We start from the raw sequence: 25,677 nt of genomic DNA on the forward strand, positions 1-25,677 counted from the left end.
ATGATTTCAGCAGAAATGTTTTATTGAACAAAACAAATTATTTACAACATTTCACATTGAATAGGTTCTTAATTTGGCACAGTTTCAGCATAACTCAGTTTATTTTACCTATAGTTCAGATTCATCAGCAGAACATAAAGGCAGCTTGTGTCCCCATAATGACTTTCCCGCCTTGAAGGGTAACATTAGTTAAGATTTTCATGGGAGGGTTTTGTCCCAACTGATGTTTAGGTAAGTATTTATAGACAAACATTACCCCACGCAAAAGCAAAATGCTTCTATTCAAGTTTATCAGGTCCATTTTCCTTAACATTCTTGTGATGTTTGACAATTTAATTTATGAATAACATTATCCATTCACAATATTACCATCTGAAAATTCAAGTCTATTTTCTGAAAATTAAATTAAGTTCACCATAGTCCTATTACATATAGAGCACATTAACACCTTATATGAAATGCAAACATTAGAATGTGATTGTCTAACTAAAATGTGTGGGTCATCATCTCTGCCTATTTTGTAGCTTGTACTCTTTTTATTTTTACCTGGTAGACTGTCCTTATGAACAACTAATTCATAATAAAAATGCAGGGAAGGAATTACATTAGAATGACATGTCTAAAGTAACAGTAACTTAGACAAAAACTAAGGTATTTGTCCTTTTTGTTCTACTGTGAGCACTATGACAGGCTCAAAAAAAATCACGTTTGGGTGCATTGAACCTCTGTGCCCTTAACAAAATAAAAATGTGCACTGCCTAGAAACCATAGTTATAGACTTTCAAACTGGACAAGAATTACTTGAGGCATTAAATTGCTCCCACTTGTGACTTGTTTTTGTATGGTGAAAGGTTTAAAAGTTCATTTCACAGATGTTTGGAGGAAAATGCTGAAACAGCTAATTAAGAGGTGGGAGATTTGTGGAAAACTCTGATGGTAAATGTATTATTGGTAATGTATTAGTGAATAAATATTGGGACCAGGTAGCAGGTTTTTGTCTTATTCCCAAGCATGTCTATGTTGGGCTGCTGGGTAGTGGAAACATGAGGGTGACCTATATGAAAACAATTTGAGGTAGTCCTGGTGTTGCTATGGTGCAGTTCTGGCAGGCCGCTTGCTGTGCTCTCTCTCATAGCTCAGACAAGTTGCTATGATCACAGCAGTCCCAGTCCATCAGCTCTTTGCCGTCAAACCACAGCTGGATCTCCCTTTGGGCTCCCTCTACTGAGTCACTGGCGTGAACCACGTTCCTGAGGGAAGCAGGCAGGCCAGACACCACACAAAAAATAAATGCACCATTAAATGCACATTTTGCAATTTGTGTAAATGCATTGTTGACTGAACCTGACACCTGCTACACGAACTACAAATCCGGCAAGTCTGGGCTGACACACCACACAAGTTCAGTACAAAAAAAAGCTAAGAATTATATTATACATTAAGTCATTAACCCCTTTGACTCAGCAACAATTTTAGAGCCACACGGTGCTGCTATAAGGTTAAAATACCCTTACCATAGCTCGCATTACTCCAGTAAAGAGTCACAAAATGTAAATTACAGTAAATAGTTTGAAACATAATTTTTTTTAAATAATATATTTCATATTTATTAAATATTTCATATTTCATATTTTATATATTTAGAAAACATTACATTTTTAAATATATAGATATTTGAATAACATGTAGCAAAGCACTTCAGTGAAGAAGGGCTTTTTCTGGAGGTTTTGGTAGTGCTGAGACAACAAATCCTCTGAAGCCTGAGGAGATGAATGAAAGCATTACTCCAAGGGCAGTTATTTACTCCACTGTCCCATAGGACAATAACGACAAATTGCTGAATGGTTATGTCTTTGTCACTGTGTTTTTCTTTTTCGTTGGTCCTTCCAGTACTTTCTTTCACTGTAGCTTAACAAGAATGTGTAACAACTTGTCATTACTTTATTGAGTGGATATTACACACTGGCAGTTAGTACAATTGACAATATTGAGCAGGAATTGGCTAAAATGTCAAAATGCTTGATATTCAGTTGTTGCAAGGTTCTCAGACGAATATTTAATACAGTATGCCAAGCTCTGATTTCAATGTCCATCATGCTAAAGCAAAAGAGAATTTGTGTAATTTGAATTCGGCTCAATTAAGCAGAACATAATGATGGGCTATTAACAAAGGAATTGTGCTCATATGGGCTAAAGCTCCACAAAGGAGGGCATGGTTACCGGCTAACATGGATGCCAAAGTCCCCTCGGACAGTGCCAGGGTCTGCCTCAGTTGGGTTGGTCTTCCCCACCATCATACGGGACGTTCGGACCACATTATATCCCTCCCACACCTTAGGCAGAGAATTGGACACTTGCTGAATTCCTGCAGGGAATCTCAAGGGCAAATATCTACTGGCAAACCTGCAACAGAGTTACCTGACACTGAACAATATTTGCACTGGAAGAGGTTACAATGAATATCATTCTGCTAAAGCTGTCTTTTCTCTCCTCTGTTAGAACACTTCTCACAATTTAGATTGTGTGTGCATTTTGTCTGATTTGGAAGGGCAGTCCATGAAAGCAGTTATACTAGGACTGCATTGCATTGCATTTATGTTTCAGATGGGAGGAAAGTCAACTAAAGATCACTACTGGCTATTCACATTTTGCCCAATGTGATGCTATATGACTATTGACCAAATGGACAGGGGACAAACTTAGCTTTAGCCAAAATTTTCCTAAATCGGCCCAATATTCTGAAGCCCGAAATGGAGGAGTAAGGTGATTTTTTGTTCTGGCCAATTTTTTATTAGTTTGATGGAGCTGTTAAATGACTACTCATCTGACAGCTAATTCCTACTGAAATACTTTCTTAATATCCCTCCCTTAAACAAATTTGTGGTCCAAAAACAAATGAAAAGTGAAGTAGTGTCATTTATTATTCATACCAGTTTGTATTGCCAATGTTTTGATAGTAACTTAACATAAATAAATAATAAAACCCAACCACATTGAACTAAAACTATGACAGATACATATTCAGTCACAGTTCAGTAAATCCAATCATCAGTTAGAATGAAAAACAGCAGAATAGGTCCTGCTCCATCAGAATAACTGAATAAATGATAACAGATTATTAAAAAAAAAAAAAAAAAAGGAATACAGTTATAATCAGTGTGTCACTCACCATGACAACCACAGGTCCTGCAGACATGTAACAAAGCACGTCAGGGAAGAAGGGCTTTTTCTGCAGGTTTTGGTAGTGCTGAGACAGCAAGTCTTCTGAAGCCTGAGGAGATGAATGAAAGCATTACTACGAGGGCAGTTATTTACTCCACTGTCCACCATAGGACGATAATCAAACCTTCATGTCACTATCAGCCATAGCATTGCTTCTATAAGATCTCCGAACAGTAGAACATTGAGCTTGACTCCTCAACTGTAGTCTTTAACATCTACCACCGTATGACCTTCTACCTCTTAATTAGTGACCTGTGGTCTGTTACCTCTCTGCTGTTCAGACACATACACACACACACACACACACACTTCACAGCACTGGCCTCCAATCTCTGATACTGTACTACACTTCTGTGATGGGCGGCACTCACCTTCAGCATCTTCAAGCCCACTAATTTGAAGCCCCTCTTTTCAAAGCGTTGGACTATTTGGCCCACCAGGCGCCGTTGTACTCCATCTGGCTTCACTGCAATTAGGGTGCGTTCCCTCAAATCTGCAATCCCAGCATCACGTGCACGTGTGTATACAATACACAGACACACAGGCATACACAAATAGACTGAGATCAGCAACATCCCCATTCTAATTAAGTTTCAAGCACGCAATACTGTTATATGGATGCATTCCTTTGAGCAGTGTATTATCGTTCATAAAATTATTACAGTATACAATGAGTATGAGTTGCAACAAGATGGTCTATTGGTCAATAAAAGTATACCTAAAATGCATATCAACTGTAACTGAAAAAGTCCTGATACACTGAAATTATTTTTTCAGGCTTTTCAAATATTAGGGTCGATAATTCAACAGGGTTGATATTAAGTTGGTTTTACATGACAACACTGACAAAACAGGTTTAAAAGAAAAACTTGTTTTTTATACAGCACACACAGAAATTTAAGGAAACCAATTCCAGTTTTCAGACGGTTATGGATAAAGAAAGTAGAGCAGTTAATCTGGTTAGCTTTGGGCATCTGTTACACACTGCATCTCCTAACTCTAACTTAACCAAAGAGGATACGGAGGGTATGATCACACGTGAGGCTCATTAATCAGGACAAGCCTGGAGATTGTTGATGGTAGGTCAGGTGATTTGGAGAGAAGGGGACACATTGGCACACTAAGCTGATCTGGCCAACTCAAACAAACATATACAGTCATGTGCTGCTGTCAGCTCATTTAAACTCCTTCAGATCTCAGCATTTCTGTCTGGTTTAAAGTAATATTTTGAGTGTAATGTTCAAATTACTTCACCTGATCTCATACTTAAATATGAGATGTTCTACTATCTCTCCTCATATGACTATGTAAATTCACCTCCATGGTAAAAACCAAGACTGGCTTTTGAACAGAAAACCTTCAGGCACATGGTCACACACTTCACCAATACTATAGACTTCTGGAATTATCGGGCCAAAGGCATCAGAAGATGATGATGCATGCTCTTTTAAATTGAGTCCAACTGAATTACTGTACATCTATTTAACAAAGTCCTCAAGAACAAAATTCCACTAATCGGAGTTGACAATGTAATGATCATGAATTGGGCTCGACACAGTTAACCACTAAATGTTCCCTGTATGGACAGAAAAAGTTATGTTCTCACTGGAATATACTATACCACTATATGATTTACTTGCATTTCAGTCACAATAAGACGATAATGTAAACCTTTAAGAAATGTGATCAGGACATTTTATCAGTGGTGATGAGGATGTCTACTTACAAAAAATAAGTCACTTAGACTACACAAAATCAATCATTAACAAATGTGATGTATAAGTTTTCAAATTGGGGTTCAATGATGCCTTGGGTTTGTGAAAGTGTTCCAGGGGAACTTCAAAATGAAAACATTTTTACAAACATTTTAGGATTTTATGAACTTCAAACAGACAAATAGGGCATCACTTAAAATCAACTTAAAAAATTTGATTATTTTCCTGGCTTGCTGTACAAAAGAATAAATTATATCTGAACATGAAATATAACGCAATTATCAATTATATGTCAAATTCTCTATTTCTTTCCATGTAGTATTGAACTATTGTGTTCGTTTCTTAAACGTTAAACGTTAAACATCTAAAAGGATGAAAGTGGAAGTGGGTGATGTTATGAAAAAGTTTGGGAACGCCAAGTCTAATTAAATCCAAGTGATGGCTGTTTTGGAAAAGGTAAAGTGCATCCCCATCTCCCTCAGGCCTCTGGGTTCAGCAAACTGCAGTTGCGGTAATCAGAAAACCATTAGGGCTCCTCTGACTGGTTTCTGTTGCCACTAAAATCACGACATAATTATTGAACCAAAATATTTTCTTAACCTCACTAAAATATATAAAACTGATCCGATACTGAATGAATAATAGTGATTGCTTCTGAAAACCAAAATTTCCAGGAGTTGACACAAATGTAACTGTAAAGTGAGCTGGAATTATTGTATTGAGAATCACATGTATTCCATGAACGTCTTTACTAATATGCTTCATATCAGTCTGTACAACACACATAACCAATGACACGTATAAAAACAAACGATTGCATGACGGTCGTAAAGGAGACGAACCTGACGTGGTGCAGTAATTACTGAAGCCAACGTTACTTCTCTGACAGTGATGGAATTTAGTTGCAGTCCGCGCAGGAACAGAACATAACTTAAAACCACACTGACCAATTACAAGGCGTCGCAAACAACGCTGGAATAGCATAATGTTCGAATATTGTGAGATGAAAGCAACCCTTTAAATTCCTCCAATTATATAAATGTCGATACAAAAACGCCCGTTCAGAGCACACAAATTCTCACTTTGCCCAGTCCACCTTTTGCAATGGAAGTCCACAGAAATCCCAGTTTTAAACGAAAATTTGCAACATGCAACCTCGAATAAACTGTCCAATTCTAGTGTTGGTCAACTCCACCTCCTCTCAGAAGCGCAACTCCAAAGTGGTTAAAGGGTAAAATTAACCCCCGAACAACCAAGCTTCAAATATAAACAGTGCAAGGTAGTGTGTGAGATGTGTCTATTTGATCAGGTAATTTGTTTGCACGGAGATGATTCACACCATGGCGACCAATTTTTATGATTTTATATTTTCGAGTTCTGCAATTCACTGCTCATTTAACTTTCCCAGGACATTTCAGGTTAAGTATTCAAGTATTTAAAAAATCAATAACATTTGTTCAAAACGAGTGTTGTTAATGATTGTTCGATATGTGCAACTATCTAAATGCAATCACTGGCTATATCCTTGTATTTGAATAGGGCAGGTAAAAAAACATTCCTATTACATGCTTGTCAGTGGGGGTAATCACAAGGAAGGCATATTCAATATTTGAAACAGACGTTGCAAGTGTATGCAGCATTCTATGTGTGGGGTACATCATCACAACCAATAAATAAGCAGCAGTTTGAGACAAACATGTACCTTTGGGTAAACACAAGGACAACAGGTCATTTACCTCAGTGTCAAGGCCACAGCTGTCACTGGCAGAATATGACATGGCAAACACAAGCATTATCTGAACCAAGTTAGATTGACCCACTACAAGTCTTTATTCTGTTACGTTCACATTAACACAATCCTACTGGGGCCTCATTCAGAGCGGCAGTTTGGGAATACCCCATCACTATTAGAGATCACACACACCATACCCATCAGGTATGTATTTTTATAATTATATTTTAAATAAAGTGTTATTTATTTTCAGTTATAATGAAATAAAATCTACCATTTCAGAAGCCAGTCATGTGCCTGAACTACTTATTTGATTTTATATGCCTTTTCTTTTATTTTTATGAATTCCCCAAAGACTGGCACGGTCAGAGATTTGTGACATTGCTGCAGACATCAGTGTCTCATATCCGTCCAAAATACAATGACCAGTGACACCACCTCCTATACGTGACACCCACCTGCGGTTTCAGTTAACTTTCACACAATTCTCATGTGCCAAACATACCATCATGTTCCTTTTACCATATGATAAGAGCTGAGCTAGAGTCTCCTCGGTATGGTGAAGGAATAGACCGCATCCTCCACAAGACATTTGATATAATCTCCCATACAAAGGTGAGCATGCAACAAGACATATGACAGCTAGGATAATGCACAATTGCACAGCATCATTATCTTCCCAAAATTTGTGGCAATTGACTGGATTAAATTATTCAGACTTGTAAGATGCGTGATGGGCCCAGCCACCAGACGGGCCTGTTGAAGTAAGTACTTAATAGAAGCAATAATGGAGAGCATTGTCGACAACATAATTTTGCATTATCCTAAAACCTTTGAAAACTGGCAGCTGGTGCAGAAGGCATATCTCGCAATATGTCTCCCATAAACACCACCAGAAATTTTACCATGACATGTTTCCCACAACTTCAGACCATCTTTTTTTCATATAGTTTATTCACTGGGTTAGTCAGCATAAAAGATGTGCCATCAAGGACTTAAAAGCTTTCCACATACAGTAAACAGAACCGCAGCAGAAAGTACACAGGTATCCAATTGTTGTTCACAGAAGTCTGAACATTTAGTCCTCTCTTAAAAGTGGGGAGCTCATCCAAAATAAATAAATCCCTTGATGGGAATCATTGTGCAACACTGACAGTATTTGCCCATTTCCGCTCCCATCTGGAAGATTGAAAGGCACATTGGCATTGTCCGGCCATCTTAAGACTAATTTTACCCAGAATTCCCTGTTTGGAGAACATTTAGAAATTTCCTGAAGCAAAAAAAGAATCAGTCCTCAATGTATTCAATAAACCTTAATAAAAATAAAAACTATCCATAAGTTAAAAAATTAAAATAATAAAAAAAACCTCAATTCAAAATGGCCAGTAAAACAAATAAAATCCATATTTGCATTTTTCCAAAAAGAAAAGTATGCACAACACATTTAATTTAAGAACCATTTCTGTACCAGTGGAATTCATCTTTCAGAGCTCAAAGTGAGCTCAAAGGAATGTGTGGAGGAATGTGCCCAAACTCCACACAGCCCAGCTGCAGGGTACGGGAGTGGGCACTGGAGCGTCCAAATGCCTTTTCGGTACCTGAACACCTGAAACATCAAATTGGGCAAAGGTGGTGGGCAGTCCACTGACATGTGTAGGTAATAAGGTTCCAAAGCTGCAGGGTGTTACTTCTGGAAGCTTCTCCCCAGGCAGAGGTGAGCCTGTCAGGGAGAGGAGTAGGGGGGCTGCAGTAGAGTCCAGGGTGCTGGCGCAGGGCAGACCATCTGCTATAGCTTCACGCTCCCCAGGGGCAGACTGCCACTGCACAGCCTGTAGTAGCGCAGGTCGTTTACCAGCCTTTGCACACTCTGAGTGAAGGAGGGTAGGTCCTGCACAGGGGAAACAAGCACAGAGGTCAGAGAGGAACACACAGCCATAGCTTCAAATTAATCCCATATCCACGACAGCAAATATACTCACCGAGCACTTTATTAGGAACTTTATTTCCTATTTATCTAATCAGCCAATTGTGTGGCAGCAGTGCAATGCATACAATCATGTAGATATGGGTCAGGAACGTCAGTTAATGTTCACATCAACCATCAGAATGGGGAAAAAATGTGATCTAAGTGACTTTGACCATGGAATGATTGTTGGTGGCAGACAGGGTGGTTTGAGTATCTCAGAAACTGCTGATCTCCTGGGATTTTCACACAAACAAGTCTCTAAAGTTTGCAAAGAATGGTGCAAAAAACTAAAAATAATCCAGTGAGCAGCAGTTCTGCAGACAGAAACGACTTGTTAATGAGAGATGTCAGAAGACAATGGTCAGACTGGTCAAAGCTGACAAGAACATGACGGTAATGCAAATAACCACACAACAGTGGTATGCAGAAGAGCATCTCTGAACACACAACGCATCATGACTAAGTGGATATGCTACAGAAAAAGGAAAAGTCTACTAAATACCTAATAAAGTGCTCACTGAGTGTATACAGTGGGCTGTCAGCTTTGACCAGTCTGGCCCTTCTCCTCTGACCTCTCTCATTAACAAGGCGTTTTTGCCCGCAGAACTGCTGCTCACTGGACGTTTTTTGTTTTCGCACCATTCTCTGCAAACTCTACAGACTGTTGTGCGTGAAAATCCTAGGAGATCAGCAGTTTCCGAGATATTCAAACCAATATTGACACCAACAATCTTTCCACAGTCACTTAGATCCCATTTCTTCCCCATTCTGACATTTGCTGTCAAGAGGTTCTGCTGTTTTTTTAGAGCAAATGTCAGAATAGGGAAGAAATGGGATCTAAGTGACTGTGGAAAGATTGTTGGTGTCAATATTGGTTTGAATATCTCGGAAGTTGCTGCCAAATGATTGGCTGATGTAATATTTGCATTAACAAGCTGGTATACAGGTCTACCTAATAAAATTCTCAGTGAGTGTAGTTTCCCACAGGTTTGAACATAAAGTACAGATCATTATCCAAGTAATTTATTATATGTAGCCTTTTTTATTTAGGGAGCCAATAATTCTGGAGCTCATGGTATACGGCGTTTGTATTGCGCTTTATTACCTCTAACTATACCTCATACCAGATGTAGAAAAGCCATATTTGAACCATATTTATAAGTAGTACACAAAATACCTGAAGCGTGGGAAGGTGTGTAAAGCCTACTAAAGAGAGGGCACCTTACCCGCTCCATCTTGAAGCTGCACCCCAGAGCATTGCGCTGGTTGGCATCGATGCCTTGGCAACCGCTGAGGAACTGAGGCAAGAAGGTGGAGTAGAAGCTGTCAAAGTCCACGGAGGCCATGTTGTACACGGCTAACCCAATCTCCTCCTGCAGCAGGTCGTGGCTCCTGCGCACGAGCACCTGCAGCAGCACGTTGATGAAGTGGAACAGCATGGTGGAACAGAACAGCTTCTGCGGGAGGAAACATGCATGCATTGTGGGAAGGGGGCATTGTGTCCATCAAGATGGCAGGTGTCAGCCCCGCGCTAAAATCTGATCGGGGTGTGTAGTGCTAAAGCCACTAAGTTCTGTATGAGTGAAAATAGTAATAACAATAAATACTCAAAAAATGGTGATGTAAGAGGACAATTGTCTTCAATTAGACTTTAAGTGTAAACAGGTCTGTTCCGTCCCTGAAGATAGATTAAATGTTTACAGATTCCAACTTGTATCTGCACATCCATCATGGGTGGAGAAACTGCAGTGTGAAACTGTTGTTAGGGTGTGGAGATGGGAGAGAATGGAGAGTGAAATTCTGTTCTTAGGGTTTCGAGGTGAGAGAGAATGAAAAGTGAAGTCACCATGGGTTACTGACCTTGTGGTACAACTTGTGTTTGCTGTTGAGGGACTCCAGATAGAACAGATTCTGTTTGAATATGTGAATGTCTGGCTGGAGGAAAGACTGCCCGAACGCCTGGGAAACCACACATTACAATGATTCAGAGAATGCCATTTATGAGGGATGAACTGTTGAATTGTCAGTTCAAGTGGATGATATAAACACAAACACATGTACATTAGGTATTTTAGACGTATTATTTAGACTAAAATCTTCTGCTGCTGTAGCCTATCCACTTAGAGGTTTGACGCATTGTGTGTTCAGAGATGCTCTGCATACCACTGCTGTAATGCATGGAGACTGTTGTGCGTAAAAATCTCAGGAGATCAGCAGTTTCTGAGACACTCAAACTACCCTGTCTGGCACCAACAATTATTCCACGGTCAGTCACGTAGATCACATTTCTTCCCCATTCTGATATTTGGTGTGAACAGCAGCTCAACTTCTTGACCATGTCTGCATGCTTTTATGCATTTTGTTGCTGCCACATGATTGGCTGATTAAATATCTGCATTAACAGTACCGGTCTACCAAATAAAGCGCTCAATGAGTGCATTTGTCTGCAGTTGGCATAAAACTTCAGTAACTACAATGAGCAAGCTGGAATAAACCTGATTCAATTCCTAGCACATCATTCAGAAATATTTGGCCTCAAAACCTGTTCACCAATAACCAACTTCCCAGCCTGTTGGCCTGTCACGGTTGGCTAACGGCCGCCTGGCAGGACCCACAGACCTGCATGGCGGAACCCACAGACCTGCATGGCGGGACCCACAGACCTGCATGGTGGAACCCACAGACCTGCATGGCGGGACCCACAGACCTGCATGGTGGAACCCACAGACCTGCATGGCGGGACCCACACACCTGCATGGCGGGACCCACACACCTGCATGGCGGGACCCACACACCTGCATGGCGGGACCCACACACCTGCATGGCGGGACCCACACACCTGCATGGCGGGACCCACACACCTGCATGGCGGGACCCACACACCTGCATGGCGGGACCCACACACCTGCATGGCGGCGGTGAACTGGGCCTGGTTCTCCACAGGCTCCTCGGATGCGTTCCTGCGCATGCTGGCCAGCACAGAGCTCTTGAAGAAATGCCTCCAGTTGTGGTGCAGCACTTGGTAGAGCAGCTCGAACAGCTCCGCCTTCACGTCCGGGGAGGAATGCTGTAAACGCAGACGCACACGCGGGCACATGCGTCACAGCGCTTACACTCAGGTCTCTAAAATAACATGGCTGTCGGTTGGTGGTTTTTGGTTGGAACCATTTCCTCTGGCCGCATGACCTGAGCTCAAGGAATTTGCGGCTTTGCTTCCGACAGTAATATTTCTTGGGACTAAAGAACTGCACTGCATGAGAACGGAGTAGGAAAAGGGTACTGAAATGACAGAAAAGATTTTTACATTTATTATAGTGATGATTCTACAAAATAAATCTGCTGGTATATATAAACATAACGTTACTGTATAAACTGCCTTGGAGCCTACATGAATCTTCTTTCCATGACCACAAACATGGAATGCCCTACCACAGTGAGTATCTGAAATACCCTCCATAACACACACAAACTGTCTGGGCCAATCAAAAGCATACACTAAACCTAAAATAAAACGTCGAAACCCAGAAAGTGAACTATCCCGCTAAACTTCATGACCAAGAAATACACCATGTACTGCACGCCTAGACATATCTGACTTGTATTGCTATTGTTAGCATTATTGTCATTGACATATCTGACACCTATGTGACACTGCTGGGCAAATAATTCTCCCCCAGGGAGAATGCACACTATATAATGTCCTTGTGCTCACCTCTGCCAACATGGGATAGAGCTGCTCCATGCAGAGGGAGATGATTTTGGGGAGGAAGGGTTTGAAGGCCTGGCCGGGCTCCTGCACCACCACCTGCAGGACCTTCAGGAACCTCTCCACCACCTGACAACCAGCGCCGCCGTCCTGCATAACGCTCTCTGCCAGCTGCTCCCTGTGAACCGGAGCACAGCCAGACGCCGCATTCACATTCACAAATCGAGCGGGGCTGCTGTGTGCAGCGAGATATCAGACCGGCGTGCTCAAGAAGAGTATGAAAGCGGTTCATCCTCTCACAGTCCAGCTGGAACGGGGCACCTTGTGATCTACTCTCCAGCTCTTCAAAGGGGTGATGGGACTGGGTCGAGTGAAAAGGAGTGGCATTTACTTTTGAGTAGTGGAACAACACTATGGAGTAGCATAATGGCTAGGGACCTGGGCTTTTAACAGTGAAATTCCAAGTTCGATTCTGGGGTGCTGCTTTTGTATCCTTGAGTAAAGCACTTAAGCAGAATTGCTTCCGTACATATTATGCCGTATGAATGTATGGCAAAATATGAGCTGTGTAAATCACAGATAAGAGTGCCTGCTAAAAAAGATTACATTCGTTGGATAGGTTCGGAAAGGCTTGAACTGGGATGGATACCCATGTTATCACCAACCATGTTAACGGTTTCCTTCCTTTTTAAAGTATTGCTTTCCAGGTCATTAGAGAGTTGCATTCACATTATCCTGAAGTGCAACAAGTATAATCTCAGACCCTGGTGAAAGCAAGCAGCACAGACCTGTATTCCTGAGATTTCCAGAGCTGGGAGGAAACCAAAAGCTAGAAATCGCAATATGTACAAGAGCAACATAAGGAACAGGGTCAGATCAAATGCAACCCAAAGTACATTGTGACTTAACACAAGCCTGTAGTCTCGATCTCCGACATCAACTCATTTCCACACTCAAAGACTGAAAGAAGATTCACAAGGACAAACACGGAAATTGCCTTCACAACCCTTTGCAACAATGTAATAAAATAACCGCAAATAACCTAATTTACATGCGTATGTATATGAACAGGTGACCACTGTAGGCAAAAGAGCCAAAAGACATGTCACTAATCCCTGTGTGTTGCTGTTGTGTACCTGGTGAACAGGTTGAGGAAGGTCTGGATGATTTGCTCTGTGAAGGGCAGTCCCATCTGAGCCCTCAGGCCCCGGAAGAGCGTCAGGAAGAAACTCAGCATGTCCTCGGTCACGTCTAGAAGAGAAACAAACAAAATGGCATCCTGAGGAACGAGAGCAGGCGTCCGCTTCCACACGCTACATCACAAATAATGCTACATGCCTCATTATATTGTGCCCTGTTCACTGACAATAGGCAAAATAGGCAATAGGCAATTTTGAGTGACAAAAGGCCACTAACCAAATATTTTCAATGGTTACATTAAATATATTTTGTTGAAATTACTACTTAACGTCACACTTTACTTATCATTTGGGAGAAATCATGACACTTCTGATTTGACAATGTCAAGGAATGAATGAGGAAGACTGATGAATGAGGTACAATATATAATTTCAATATCAAAGGAATGGTAAGAATGACTGTCCCCTGTGATAAGCCGCTATGGTCTTGTGTAAGTGGAGGGTTTTGAGGATGTCAGCTTTGTACCTGGCTTATGGACAAAAGCAGGGAACAGGCCCAGAGAAACCTGCACAGTTTCCTGCAGAGACTGGTAGCAGATCTGCCGCGACTTGGTGGACTCCCCTGAGACGCTGTCCACGATGTCCCTTAATATCCACAGCGTCTTGTGCACCACTGCTTTCACTATAAGACACACAGGGACACTAATATGAGCTGCAGCCAAGCTTCACCCAAGCACCCCATCACAAGTGGAATTCCCCAATATAAACTCCCCTTACAGTTGTAGTCCACTGTGCACAATAACACTCTGCTTACTGCTGTAACATAGTCTTCACAATGCACAGTAACAATCTCTCACTGCTGTAACTGTCTTCATAATGCACAAATACAGCAGTCAGAGCAGGGAGTGTAAGACACACAGTTCTCAAAGTGCACAATAAACATTCTGCTTACTGCTGCATCACACACAGTGCACAATCACCTTATGATACTGTATGTAGATGGTTTTGCTTAGTTTTTTTCCCCCCATTGGGTTGAGCTATTTTTAGGAAGGAGGCTATTTTTTATAGGCTTATTTCTGCTGTGATAAAATCCAATGCTTGGCTGAACAGTCTGCACATTTTACCGGATCTAATTAGGATGTTTTTGAATTGCAATTAGTGTAATGAAAGTTATTCTTTCCATGTGTTGCTTGTTCACATTGACACAACACTGAAGTTCTTCAATACTGCACGTTGATCTGGATAAGACCGTCTGGCAAAGTAATTGTGCTGAAACTTGTAATGACGATGATGCAAGCACTTATAACACAAACTGAATCATTCTGAGGGTTTTTTCTCAGTGTTTAATCATTTACTTCATATGATAACTAAGGGCTTAGGGCTGATATTCCCCATTTTTTCTTCCCCTGTTACAATGTAAAGCGTCTTTGGGACAGTTTGCTGTGAAACTAAAATGTCATTGAATTTTAATTGAATTATAGTCATTATCAAACTGGAAACATTATCAAACTCTAGGCACAAATGCGATTAACGCAGCTCAGAGCAGTGCGGGGAGGGCGGCAGGCTGCACTCGCCTTCCTCCGGACCCAGGCGGCCATGTTGTGTGCTGGCAGGGTCCCTCAGCTGCCGGTACTGGCGGGTGAGCACTGCCAGCAGGCTGCTGTGGTTGGCGGAGCGGGCGGGCCACTGCTGCTCGCTCTCGGGCAGGCCGGGCCAGGGGAGCAGAAGCATGTTGGACAGGCCTCTGCACACCAACACCAGGCCCTGAGGGAAGAGGAGCACAGTGCCGCCATCTTGGCTCAACAATTCAACAGAATGCACCATTCACTGTATAATCATAGCTCTGTACCTACTACCAACGACATATGACAATTGGCGTGAGGAAACCCGTTTGGGTCGAAACGTCAACGTTTTCATTGCTGTAACTCAATGGAAGAATTTTTCAATAGATTCAGTGTGCAGACGCGATGGTTTTCCTACAGACTTGGACTCATTATATCCAACAGTATATTGGATGTGCATGTTTCAGCTCAGGCGGCACGGATGGTGCAGTGGGTAGCACTGCCGCCTCACAGCAAGGAGGTCCTGGGTTCGAATCCCCGTCGGCCGGGGCCTCTCTGTGCGGAGTTTGCATGTTCTCCCCGTGTCTGTGTGGGTTTCCTCCCACAGTCCAAAGACATGCACGTTAGGCTGATTGCAGAGTCTAAATTGCCCGTAGGTATGAGTGTGTGAGTGAATGGTGTGTGTGCCCTGTGATGGACTGGCGACCTGTCCAGGGTGTATTCCTGCCTTTCGCCCAATGTATGCTGGGATAGGCTCCAGCCCCCCTGCGACCCTGTTCAGGATGAGCGGGTTCAGATAATGGATGGATGTTTCAGCTCAGTTCACAAAAGTAACAAACATTTATATAAAATATCAAATTAATGTGAAAACGGATCAGTGCTGGACCATCTTTCATTAGATACACGTGTTAGAATAGACAAAGAGAGGAGTACATTTTAGCTTCAGTAGGAGTTCATATTCGACCAAAGAAATTCTTTTTTCAGGATGCCCTGTGCATCCATGTGGACAATAAATGTTGACAAAAGTTGACATTTCATACAGCAGAAATGCATGTCAAAAGGACAGTGAAACACAACAGAGGGTGTGTATCCCATCCCTGTCATACTGCATTAATACATAATTCATGCTGTGAGTAAGGTTTCCACTGATCACTGAGCTGAGGGACAGAGCGGCTGTAGTTTCATGTTCTGACCTCCGGGGGGAGCCTGGCAGCAGAGCCGTCGGTTACCATGTTGAAGAGGTTCTGCACGGCAGGCAGAGTTAGCAGAAAAGCTGGCCGCACTGTAGTGGTCAGTGACACCATCAGGTGACAGGCCGACAGCAGCAGCTTCTCTGGGACCTGGGAGGACAGGAGAGAGAACGGGTGTGATCAGGAGAGGAGAGGGATCAGGAGAGGAGAGGGATCAGGAGAGAGAACGGGTGTGATCAGGAGAGGAGAGGGATCAGGAGAGAGAACGGGTGTGATCAGGAGAGGAGAGGGATCAGGAGAGAGAACGGGTGTGATCAGGAGAAGAGAGGGGTCAGGAGAGAGAACGGGTGTGATCAGGAGAGGAGAGGGATCAGGAGAGAAAAAGGGTGTGATCAGGAGAGGAGAGGGATCAGGAGAGGGAACAAGTCTGATCAGGAGCCAGGAGACTTTGACCTGTGGGATAACTACTAATGTGCAAGCTGCTCAGTTATCGCGGTTAACTTTTTCCATGATCGTAGGCAGAGATATCAAACTCAATCCTGGAGAGCTGTCTGCTGGTTTTTGCTGTGTTCTTGCACTTAGACAAGCTGAAACAGAAGTTACAGCAGCTCTAGCTTCCATGATGAGGTGTATACGGGAGAGAAACTGATCTTTCTGACATTTAGGAGGGGGAAACAGAGCTATAGACAGGTTGGGGAAAATATGCACCCCTACGTCAAAGGATTTTGATTGGAGGGGAATTAAAAATGTGATGACACAATGACGTCAAATCTCGCAATATGTTGTTTTCCAGGAAGTGGATGGAAAAAGATGTGAAAATGAGCAAGCAATTTAATAATAATAATACATTAAGATGTGTTCATGTGGATATGAAGAATTGGCTAAAATTGAGGAAAAAGTTAATTTAGATTTCAGCTTGTCTTTAAGTGCTTAATTCAAGTCATGGATTGCCTAGGAGTATACACACTTTGCAAGGCCGAAATTGGCTGCAGCACTGGAATCTGAGACCCCCTAATCTAAGGTGTGCTTATAAAAGACATTTCATTAGAATCATTTTAAATTCCTTTTCCTTGAAGCTGTAAACGGCTTTTAATAAACAACGATATGTAAAGCTGCAGTTAATTTCCTCATTCGAGTTCTGCTTCTGTAATTCTAATTAGAGAGACGCCAGTTTTACACAAGAACTCCACTGTGTTAATGGTCGCTGCTGTTTCAAACCGGAGAGCTAATGAAGGCTCGCTGCAGTTCTACTGCAGAAAAAAGCCCAGGGAAAATATCTCTGACATTAGCTTGATTAGCATTTTTTTAAAAGTGGGACCCAATTCCGTATAGCGAACTGTAAAGTTTACGACCCCCAAGAAGCAGACTTTCCCCAGAGCATGACACCCACTCAAATGGCAGGGTTGTGTCATGAGCCCTGAACTCTGGGGCTCATCGTGGCACTCTCACGTTCTGTGTACCCTACACAGGAACCCTACACAAGAACCCTTTTAGTAACGAGGCAGCGCCGGACTCCCGAGACGTTTTTCATCTACAGGGCGGCCTGTAGCGTAGTGGTTAAGGTAAATGACTGGGAGACCCAAGGTCGGTGGTTCTAATCCCGGTGTAGCCACAATAAGATCCGCACAGCCGTTGGGCCCCTGAGCAAGGCCCTTAACCCTGCATTGCTCCAGGGGAGGATTGTCTCCTGCTTAGTCTAATCAACTGTACGTCGCTCTGGATAAGAGCGTCTGCCAAATGCCACGAATGTAATGTAATGTATCTTCCCGAAAAAAAACCCGGCCAAATCTGTACCAACACTCTTATGCCACATTTTAATTATAAGGGCAATTATAATACTGACACAAACAAGAATAGTATGCATATGATGTATGCAATAAACCAGAGCTCAGAAGATTAATTTGTATATTTATGTAGACTGTGGAGTGAATAGGGATTTGAAAAAACTCTTAATTCTTCTGTCTCAGACAATAGTCTGGAGTTCTGTGAAATGTTCTGTGAGTCACCGTACTATGGTCAACATGCTTTTATCCATAATATAATGAATTAGAGGTTTCATAATTTTAATCGGTCCTATTCAAACCAGGCTGAACGACCGTGTGAGTAAGAGGCCTAGATATTACAGGCTAATTCTCCACGCCTACAGGGCCAGAACAGAAAGGAGAACGGAGAACGAGACCTTACAAAGGAAGCTGAAAACAAAGTTTCATCTTTCCACCTAATGAGATGGATGCAAATGTAATTTATATGGCGCCCACACAAAGGGCTGCACAGTGTCTCTGGGAGAATATAAAAGATGGCTGTAAATAAGGCCCTCTTCACTACCATGTTGGCTCTGTCAAGCGGCGTACTCTTTCTGCAGATACAAAAGGCCCTTATGATTGGATCTAGTCTGAAGTGTTTTCCTGAATTGCTTCTCTATTACAAGGCAGAGGTGGGCTTTTCTCCTGAGCAGGAAAACAACATGAATCAGAAGACTTGTCTAAGCTGTGTTCGGTCGGCGGCCCGGACTCCGTGCACCGGGCCACGATCACAAGTAAACACAGGGAAGAAAAACAAAACTTTTTTCTGCCACAGTGCCATCTCAAAATTCACCAGCCAATTTCACACTTTTCCCTGAAAACTAGATATCTAGAATAGAACAGGACCTGCGAGTTACTGGCCGAAGTGACTGGAGGGTAGATGAAGTTACCAGCCACAGGAAAATGTACCAGCATTTGGTGTCTTGTGTTAATTTCTCAACCTGCAGAACCGGCCCTTAAACGAAGGCGTGCACTGGTACCTTGGCGCTGATGAGGGGGGCGATGGCATCCACGACGGAGGTGACCAGACTGATGAAGCGCGTCTCGTTCTGCCTCTGCACCTCGCCGTGGAACTGAGCCAGCCAATGGGAGTAGGCCTGCACTGCTGCCAGAGACTGGGCGTGGCTGCAGAGGGATAATCAAGGTGTTAAGAGAGAGGAAGCAGACGCGGTTAAAACAACCCCCCTTCCCCTACGCAGCTGTAAAATACAAAAAGTATAACACTCCCGCATCCAGTCCACAAACATGCATACAGGTCTTCCAGAGATTACCATTACAAATAACATCAAATAATAAGATGAACCAACCTAACTGTCAAACTAAAACAATACCAATGACTGATCGTCTTATTTCCAAGTCAGACTTGAACACTCATTAAACATCAAACTGCCAAGATACACATTGTATTCAGGAACAGTGAGACCTGCGGGCAGCGCAATAAACTCACACATCAATGAGATCGGGCCTCAGCACAGAGGCCATGGCTGTCTCCAGGGCATGTACGCCGGTCAGGGAACTGTAGCAGGCCACTTCAACCAGCCTGAGTGCAAAGAAAACAGAAACAGCCACAACGTCAGAGAAAACCCAAACCTACCGAACAGTAGGCACTCTGTCCCCTCAGCTCAGCCGTCACAAGGTCTTTGTGCATGGGTCTGAACTTAATAAACCTCACTCAAGGTGCTTAATGAACTTTATCCAATCTCTCATTACAAAGTCAGCAGAAGTGCACCACGGGGCTCCATCTGAACATGTACTTATTTCTGCATTTATCGTACGGTTTGATTTCTCGGGTAATTACACAAGATTAACTGAGGAAACTGTGTTCATAAAGACACACAGAAACACTGTTGAAAAGCAGAGCGGGATGCAGGGAGCGCTGAAATATGACCTCTCTAATGGTATGCTCAAAGAATGCTAAATTACGTCATGTTGCTCTAATTACACGTTCAAACATATTAAGTATAATTTTAAATATGTATTCTGGAAAATTCTATTCATATCTAAGCTTATTGAAAAAGGCAAATATGAATAACCAAGAAAATGAATACCCAGTATTGCAGGATTATTCCTTGAGAGGTAAAATGAGTGTTAAATATATTAAATAAGCTATGTATATCTACTCAAAAGCAATTTAGCCATTCCCACTTACTTGACAAATGAACCGAAATTAATGTCTACATAAAAAAAAAAAAAAAAAAAAAAAAAACCTACTTAAAAGCAATTCTTAGGGTGGGACCTAATAATGTTTGGGAAGACATGTTAGCTCATCAGTTTGAAATTGGCATCTGTAAGCATGGCTGTGAACAATCGCACAAGATAAACAAGAGCAGGGACTCTTACATCAAATTTAATCCCACAAAGCTCAGCCAGACTGCTTTTTCAGTTAACACTGAGAAAAATGGTAATATTGTCCAAAGTCAGGTTTTGAGAAAACTGACTCCAGTGAAGCCACTACCTCTGCATCCGCTCCTCACCTTTCCACCACGGTGAGCGCATCATTGAAGCGGGCGGCAAAGTCGACCCCGATAAAGTGCCCGCCCAGCCGCCCGATGGCCTGGAGGAGGGAGCTCAGGTCCCGCAGAGCACAGTGCAGCCGCCGGCAATCACTTTCTGAGGTGATGTTCAGCCTCTGTCCTGCAGGGGGAGACAAACCCACAGGAAATGATGCATATTTCTGAGAAACAACACTGACAGAAACCCAAAATATACCAGAAGCATGATCTTTATTTTCCGTTCTAGTTAAACATTTGGTCACATGAACACTAACTAAACACAGACCAGCTGATAAGTCAGGTGGTTTGAAGCCACATGTCAATTCAGAATTCAGTTCGGTCTTACCTGAGTTTGCAGGGACAACAAACTGTTGCAGCCCCAGGTACATATTCAAGTTCTCCTGCAGCACTGGATACTGAGACAGGAAATGCAGCAGAAAGAAAAAACAAAAACCACAAGGTTGGAAAAGCCACAATTAGGTCAAAAGCACATTATATTTAAAAAATGTAAGTTAGTACATTTTTTAGAGGAGACAGTGGAACTCTATTTCAAAGCAAACATTCATAGGCTGGGTCAGGAGGCAGGACTTACCAGTGTAGAGAAAGCATGAGATGGTAGAAGCTCTGTCACCTTAGCAACTATCTCCAGACTCTGATGCAAGTATTGCTGTCGCTCGGTCTGTTGCTATGGAAACCATGAAACACACAACTTTTGGATGTTCCCCCCAAAACTCCTAGTGCAATTATGGTTTGATAAATGTGATTCTATGAAGGACAATATTTTGAACAATGGGCCGAGTTATATTCCACTGGCAGACATGCATGTGCCATGGAAAACACCAGCACTTCTGCACAATGACAAGACGAGAACCAAATGTTCTTACATCATCATCCAGGGTCTCATCATCCAGTTCCTCAAGCTGAAGCTGATTATACCTATACTGGACACGACTCAGCACCTCCCCCAGTAGGAGGACCAAGACGTCCTTATACCTGGAGACACAGAGGGACAGAGAGAGACAATGGTAGGGACTGAAACGGATTGGTCACCTCACGCACACATTACAAATAAAATAAAGGGAGAGGGACATTACATTTTTGATTTTTGGAAGTGTGACACAGTGTGTCACAGATGAATACTGACTACAACCTGTGACATTCATGTTCTAAAGCATGTGGTAGATTGAGAAAGCAGGAAGTCACGCAAAGCATTGTGAGAGGCAGACCACAAATGGGTATCACTTATGACTTGAAAGGTTACAAAACACCGACACAATTTCCTTTGTCGTAAACACAGGCATGGGAACAGTAATCCCTGCAAACACGAACCTCTCACAAATAAAAGCTTACCATCTACTGCCTGTTCCACTGAGACACAAACTCAATACATTAAGCATCAATTAGGTTCAATTATTTATTAAATTTACATCTTAGACATACTTGTAACCCCTTTATGGACGAGGGATTTTACTAGATTAGAGTACAATAGCACTGTTCCCTCTAATATTCAAAAGACAAAGGACCGGGTCCAAATACCAGTGGTCTGTTTACTACACCAAATGCTACATCTTGCTTTGAAATAATAAATGCTTTTCATTCAGAAATCCACATATTGTGTTGAACACCTTATTCCACTTCATATCATTACAGGAGGACTTGTACACACAAACAAATTTTGGGTTTTTATTTTTTTACTTGTTCAGCATGCCATCTCTGTCGGTGAATCTGCTTTGTATTTTTGCGGTCAGGTAGTCCAGGAAGATGACCCAGATATCAAGACAAGAGAAGTATCCCTCCAGAGTGGGCTGCAAACAGAGCAATGTTCAAGGAATAAATCAATTACACAGAGAAACGCGCTTCTACGCCAACTTTCAGACAGTTACTTTGCATGTTACATTTCTGGACTATGATCATTTCAATATGAGCATGATATGCATATGGCGAGAGATAAATACAATTGTGCATATAAGGTTGTGCACAAAAGCTCTTATTAAGTAAAAGAGCAGACCTGCATTACATGAGAAAGGGGGGTTTTCTGAGTAAGAAGCTGTGAAGGCACTAAGGTTTTTCAAAGCCGAATACACTTGCATTTCCTGCTCTAATGAGTCTTCTTCCCCACAACAGAACATGAAGTAGAACTGCTATGATAAGGTATGATTGTGAGGCACTTTTGGCACCGGTGGCTTTGAGAAAAAAAAAAAAAAAAAAAAAGCTATTACATAAAAAGATTTTTAGAGCAATTTTTTGAGATTAGATAAATAAAATAAATTAAAAATTTAAACATAGAAGCATGAAAGTAAATGTATTGAAATAAAAGTATATAGTTTTCCCATATGTTTGAACATAAAACACAGATCATTATCAATGTTTTATATTAAATGCAGCCTTCTCCATTTTTATTTAGGGTGCCAATAATTCTGGATCCCACTATACAACACAAGGTGTTCATATCAGAAAAGACCAGGCCTCAAACTCTTTTCATGAACATGAACGTCAATATCTTGGGGCTTGTAACTGAGTGGTTCACAATAGCTGCTAGATTCTTCAGTGCTAACAGAAAGTGTCAAAATGATAGCAACACTATCTATAGGTACCCAGCCATAGCTGTGAATAATAAGCAGAGTATTATGAGAATAACAACAATTATGAGAATTGTTGGTGGAAATACTGAAAGGTGGGGCAGTCAAGTGTGAGAGACATAAATATTCAGAGTGTGTGTTACCTGACTGAAGGTGTACTTGAACAGCAGTGCCAGAAAGTCTACCGTGGGGAACTGCGTGTTAGACTCTATCCGCTTCAGATGAACACTGATGAACTGCCTCAGGAAGTCTGTGAACTTCTGCACATAACTGAGAACAAACAACAAAAGACAAACATCACTGATGTGGTCATCAGATCCAATGTTCACAAAAGAGAGATGTTTAAATAAATTGTGAGTGAAGAAGACCGTGTTTTCAACTGGAAAAAATATATCGCACTTTCAGGACAGATTTCAGCCAAAACAAAATCTTAAGTATAAAGCAGCCAATACCAGACAAAATGAAATAGAACAAGAAAAACATCTAAACTAAAAACGTTTAAATAGAAGTAAAACCCCTTCAGCATTTACCTAAGAGATGGGCAAACCACTGACTCCAAACACACCTGAAATACAGCAGAAAAAACATGCTAGTCAAGGGCCTTTTGCAGCCAGGTGGAGAACACAGATAATTCCCTTGGAGACTGTGGGCGGCATAAAAATATGGAATATTGAAGTTGATTTGGATTTCAAACTAACTCTTGAATCTTCTAAAACCACCATTTGGACAATGGAAAAATGGGGTAGGACTGCATGTTCTTAACCTGCTAATCTGCCCCATGCTGTCTGGGGTGTTTCCCAAGTTATTTTTGTAATTTGAAACTGCGTTCAAATCTCATTTCAGAAATTAGTTGTGCCTCCAATCAGGATTTTGTCTAACAGAACATCTTCTGTTGATCGGATTAACAGGAAATTCCAGAACATTCTAAGCATTCTTGGCTTTATCTTTGATCTCCACATGGTGTGTAGGCATATTGCCGCAAGTTCTTGCTGATCTGCACTCTGAGAGACTTACGGAAGTATACACCAAAAGCTAGGAACTCCAAAGATAATTAACTGAAACCTTGAGGTCTTTTTCCTTTTATAACTGAATGCACATACACAATGTTCTAAATCCATCCCGCTAATTATTAGCAAGATGAGAGAGAAGTCAATTCTATCCGTCATATTCTCGCATAAACACTAGTCATCAAAACTGTAAACATGACTGAAATGGTCACACAAAGAGGTCACATAAAAATTCATTGAAATACAGATCACGCAGGATGAACAGGCATATTCAATGAATAAGTGGACAGACAATCATAAAAAAGGATAGGTATGATCCAAAAGGAAAAAGGAGCAAGCATGCCACAGTATTTCCCATACGTGTCCTTCGATGAACTCGTAATCCTGGCATTATGAGCAGACCACAATTGGAGAAGACCATACGGTTCCTCCAAACGGGCGGTTAGCCTGGCACCCAGCTGGGGTCAGAGGATCCAATGACTGTAAAAGCTACTGACTGCAAAGTTCTTCATCTTCCTAGCAGTGCGTTACCTGCAACTTCACAGTTTGAGCAGCAGAGCTACTGAAGGCAATCAGTGCCAGCCACCCCCCCTTACCTCACCAACTTCTCCTGTAGTGGGCGAAACAAAAATGTCTCACCTAGCTTCTGCTGAGCTCTCCCAGTCTGAAGGCACCTAGAGTACAACAGCAGTGGAGGAACGGAGGGGGGATGGGGGGGCTGGGGGGGCTAGAGGGAAGGGGGATGGGGACACCCCACACTTGCACAATGCCAATTTATCTCCAGCACCCACCTGTTGGCAGCAGTTCTATGGCGAGTAACCTGCAAAGAAGAGGGCTGGAGAATCGAGCAGGGGGGTGCCCTTTGCTCTTGGAATTTCTTCAAAAAAGCTTGTGTTCAGGTTGAAAACAAGTTGGACAAGACAGGGCTTGTCAACTGCCATGTGCCCATAACCCCCAGTATAACAAAAAAGCACCAGGGATCCACACACCTAAAATTACCTGTGCAAGTCGGTCAGACAGTGACGCAGCACAGGGTACCTGTAGACCCCAGGGGGTGCAGATCGGAGCGTGGAGGAGGGTGTGCCTCTGGCCTTACCTTTCATCGAGCTCCTCCAGCCGGCTCTTGGCGCTGTAGCCGGTGTTCTCCCGTGTCAGTTTCTGCAGCAGTAAGAAGGTCTGCTGGAACATTCTCAGGAGGTACTCCCCGAACTCCAGGGGCACACAGTTCTTTGACACCAGCTCGTTGACGCAGGTCATGGCCAGAACCCCCAGCTGTGCCCTGTCGACCGAACCGCCCCGCTGCTCCTGCGTTCCGGGGGCAGGGGCCAAGGAGTAGATGGAGGGAGCTGGTTTGCCCTTGTGCAGGTCACAGCCGAACTGGGCGAAGTGGAAAATGGTAGCCAGCAAAGAAAGCGTGATGTTGGAGGACAGGGGGATCCAGCTGAAGAGATGGGCCAGGCACTCCAGGGCAAGGGAGCAGAGCTGCAGGCTCTCCTGGTCCAGCTGGGGGAGATGCTGTTTGGAGTACGGTGGACCCTGGAACATGCTAGTCACCAGCTCCCCTG

General features: G+C 42.5%; 2 protein-coding genes across 3 annotated transcripts in view; both read right to left on the minus strand.

Annotated features, from left to right (window-relative positions):
• Position 1: 1 nt before the first annotated feature.
• Positions 2–6,141, minus strand: LOC133121657 (nucleoside diphosphate kinase, mitochondrial-like). The gene is made up of 5 exons (XM_061231010.1): positions 5,780–6,141; positions 3,594–3,715; positions 3,170–3,271; positions 2,221–2,333; positions 2–1,250 (listed from the first exon to the last, which is right to left on the minus strand). The coding sequence occupies exons 1-5, from the start codon at positions 5,919–5,921 to the stop codon at positions 1,130–1,132; spliced, it is 600 nt and encodes a 199-aa protein (XP_061086994.1). The 5' UTR covers positions 5,922–6,141; the 3' UTR covers positions 2–1,129.
• A 602-nt stretch (positions 6,142–6,743) lies between these two features.
• Positions 6,744–25,677, minus strand: part of LOC133121568 (exportin-6-like) — a 28,862-nt gene continuing 9,928 nt past the window's right edge. The window contains exons 7-24 of one of the 2 annotated variants that reach the window (XR_009708017.1): positions 25,209–25,674; positions 23,249–23,375; positions 22,222–22,331; positions 21,411–21,519; positions 21,119–21,211; positions 20,873–20,942; positions 20,509–20,668; positions 19,482–19,574; positions 19,015–19,159; positions 16,236–16,382; positions 15,055–15,244; positions 14,007–14,162; positions 13,478–13,592; positions 12,348–12,519; positions 11,519–11,702; positions 10,496–10,594; positions 9,862–10,092; positions 6,744–8,557 (exon numbers count right to left, since the gene is read on the minus strand). Coding sequence is in view for 1 of the 2 variants with exons in the window: in XM_061230836.1 (XP_061086820.1) it covers positions 8,456–8,557; positions 9,862–10,092; positions 10,496–10,594; positions 11,541–11,702; positions 12,348–12,519; positions 13,478–13,592; positions 14,007–14,162; positions 15,055–15,244; positions 16,236–16,382; positions 19,015–19,159; positions 19,482–19,574; positions 20,509–20,668; positions 20,873–20,942; positions 21,119–21,211; positions 21,411–21,519; positions 22,222–22,331; positions 23,249–23,375; positions 25,209–25,674 (2,747 nt within the window). In the remaining variant the exon portion in view is untranslated. The remainder of the gene's footprint in view (positions 8,558–9,861; positions 10,093–10,495; positions 10,595–11,518; positions 11,703–12,347; positions 12,520–13,477; positions 13,593–14,006; positions 14,163–15,054; positions 15,245–16,235; positions 16,383–19,014; positions 19,160–19,481; positions 19,575–20,508; positions 20,669–20,872; positions 20,943–21,118; positions 21,212–21,410; positions 21,520–22,221; positions 22,332–23,248; positions 23,376–25,208; positions 25,675–25,677) is intronic. The other variant, XM_061230836.1, reaches the window with a different exon arrangement.

The sequence above is a fragment of the Conger conger genome, chromosome 2, assembly GCF_963514075.1.
Source record: "Conger conger chromosome 2, fConCon1.1, whole genome shotgun sequence".
Lineage (NCBI taxonomy): Eukaryota > Metazoa > Chordata > Actinopteri > Anguilliformes > Congridae > Conger > Conger conger.

Excerpts from the sequence above, each read along its gene's own strand:
- LOC133121657 (XM_061231010.1), bottom strand. The coding sequence starts at position 5,921 with ATGCTATTCCAGCGTTGTTTGCGACGCCTTGTAATTGGTCAGTGTGGT. Across the intron at positions 3,716-5,779 it reads TAATTACTGCACCACGTCAG|ATTTGAGGGAACGCACCCTA; the intron begins GTTCGTCTCCTT and ends CTGGGATTGCAG. Across the intron at positions 1,251-2,220 it reads TTTGGCATCCATGTTAGCCG|GAACGTGGTTCACGCCAGTG; the intron begins GTAACCATGCCC and ends TGCTTCCCTCAG.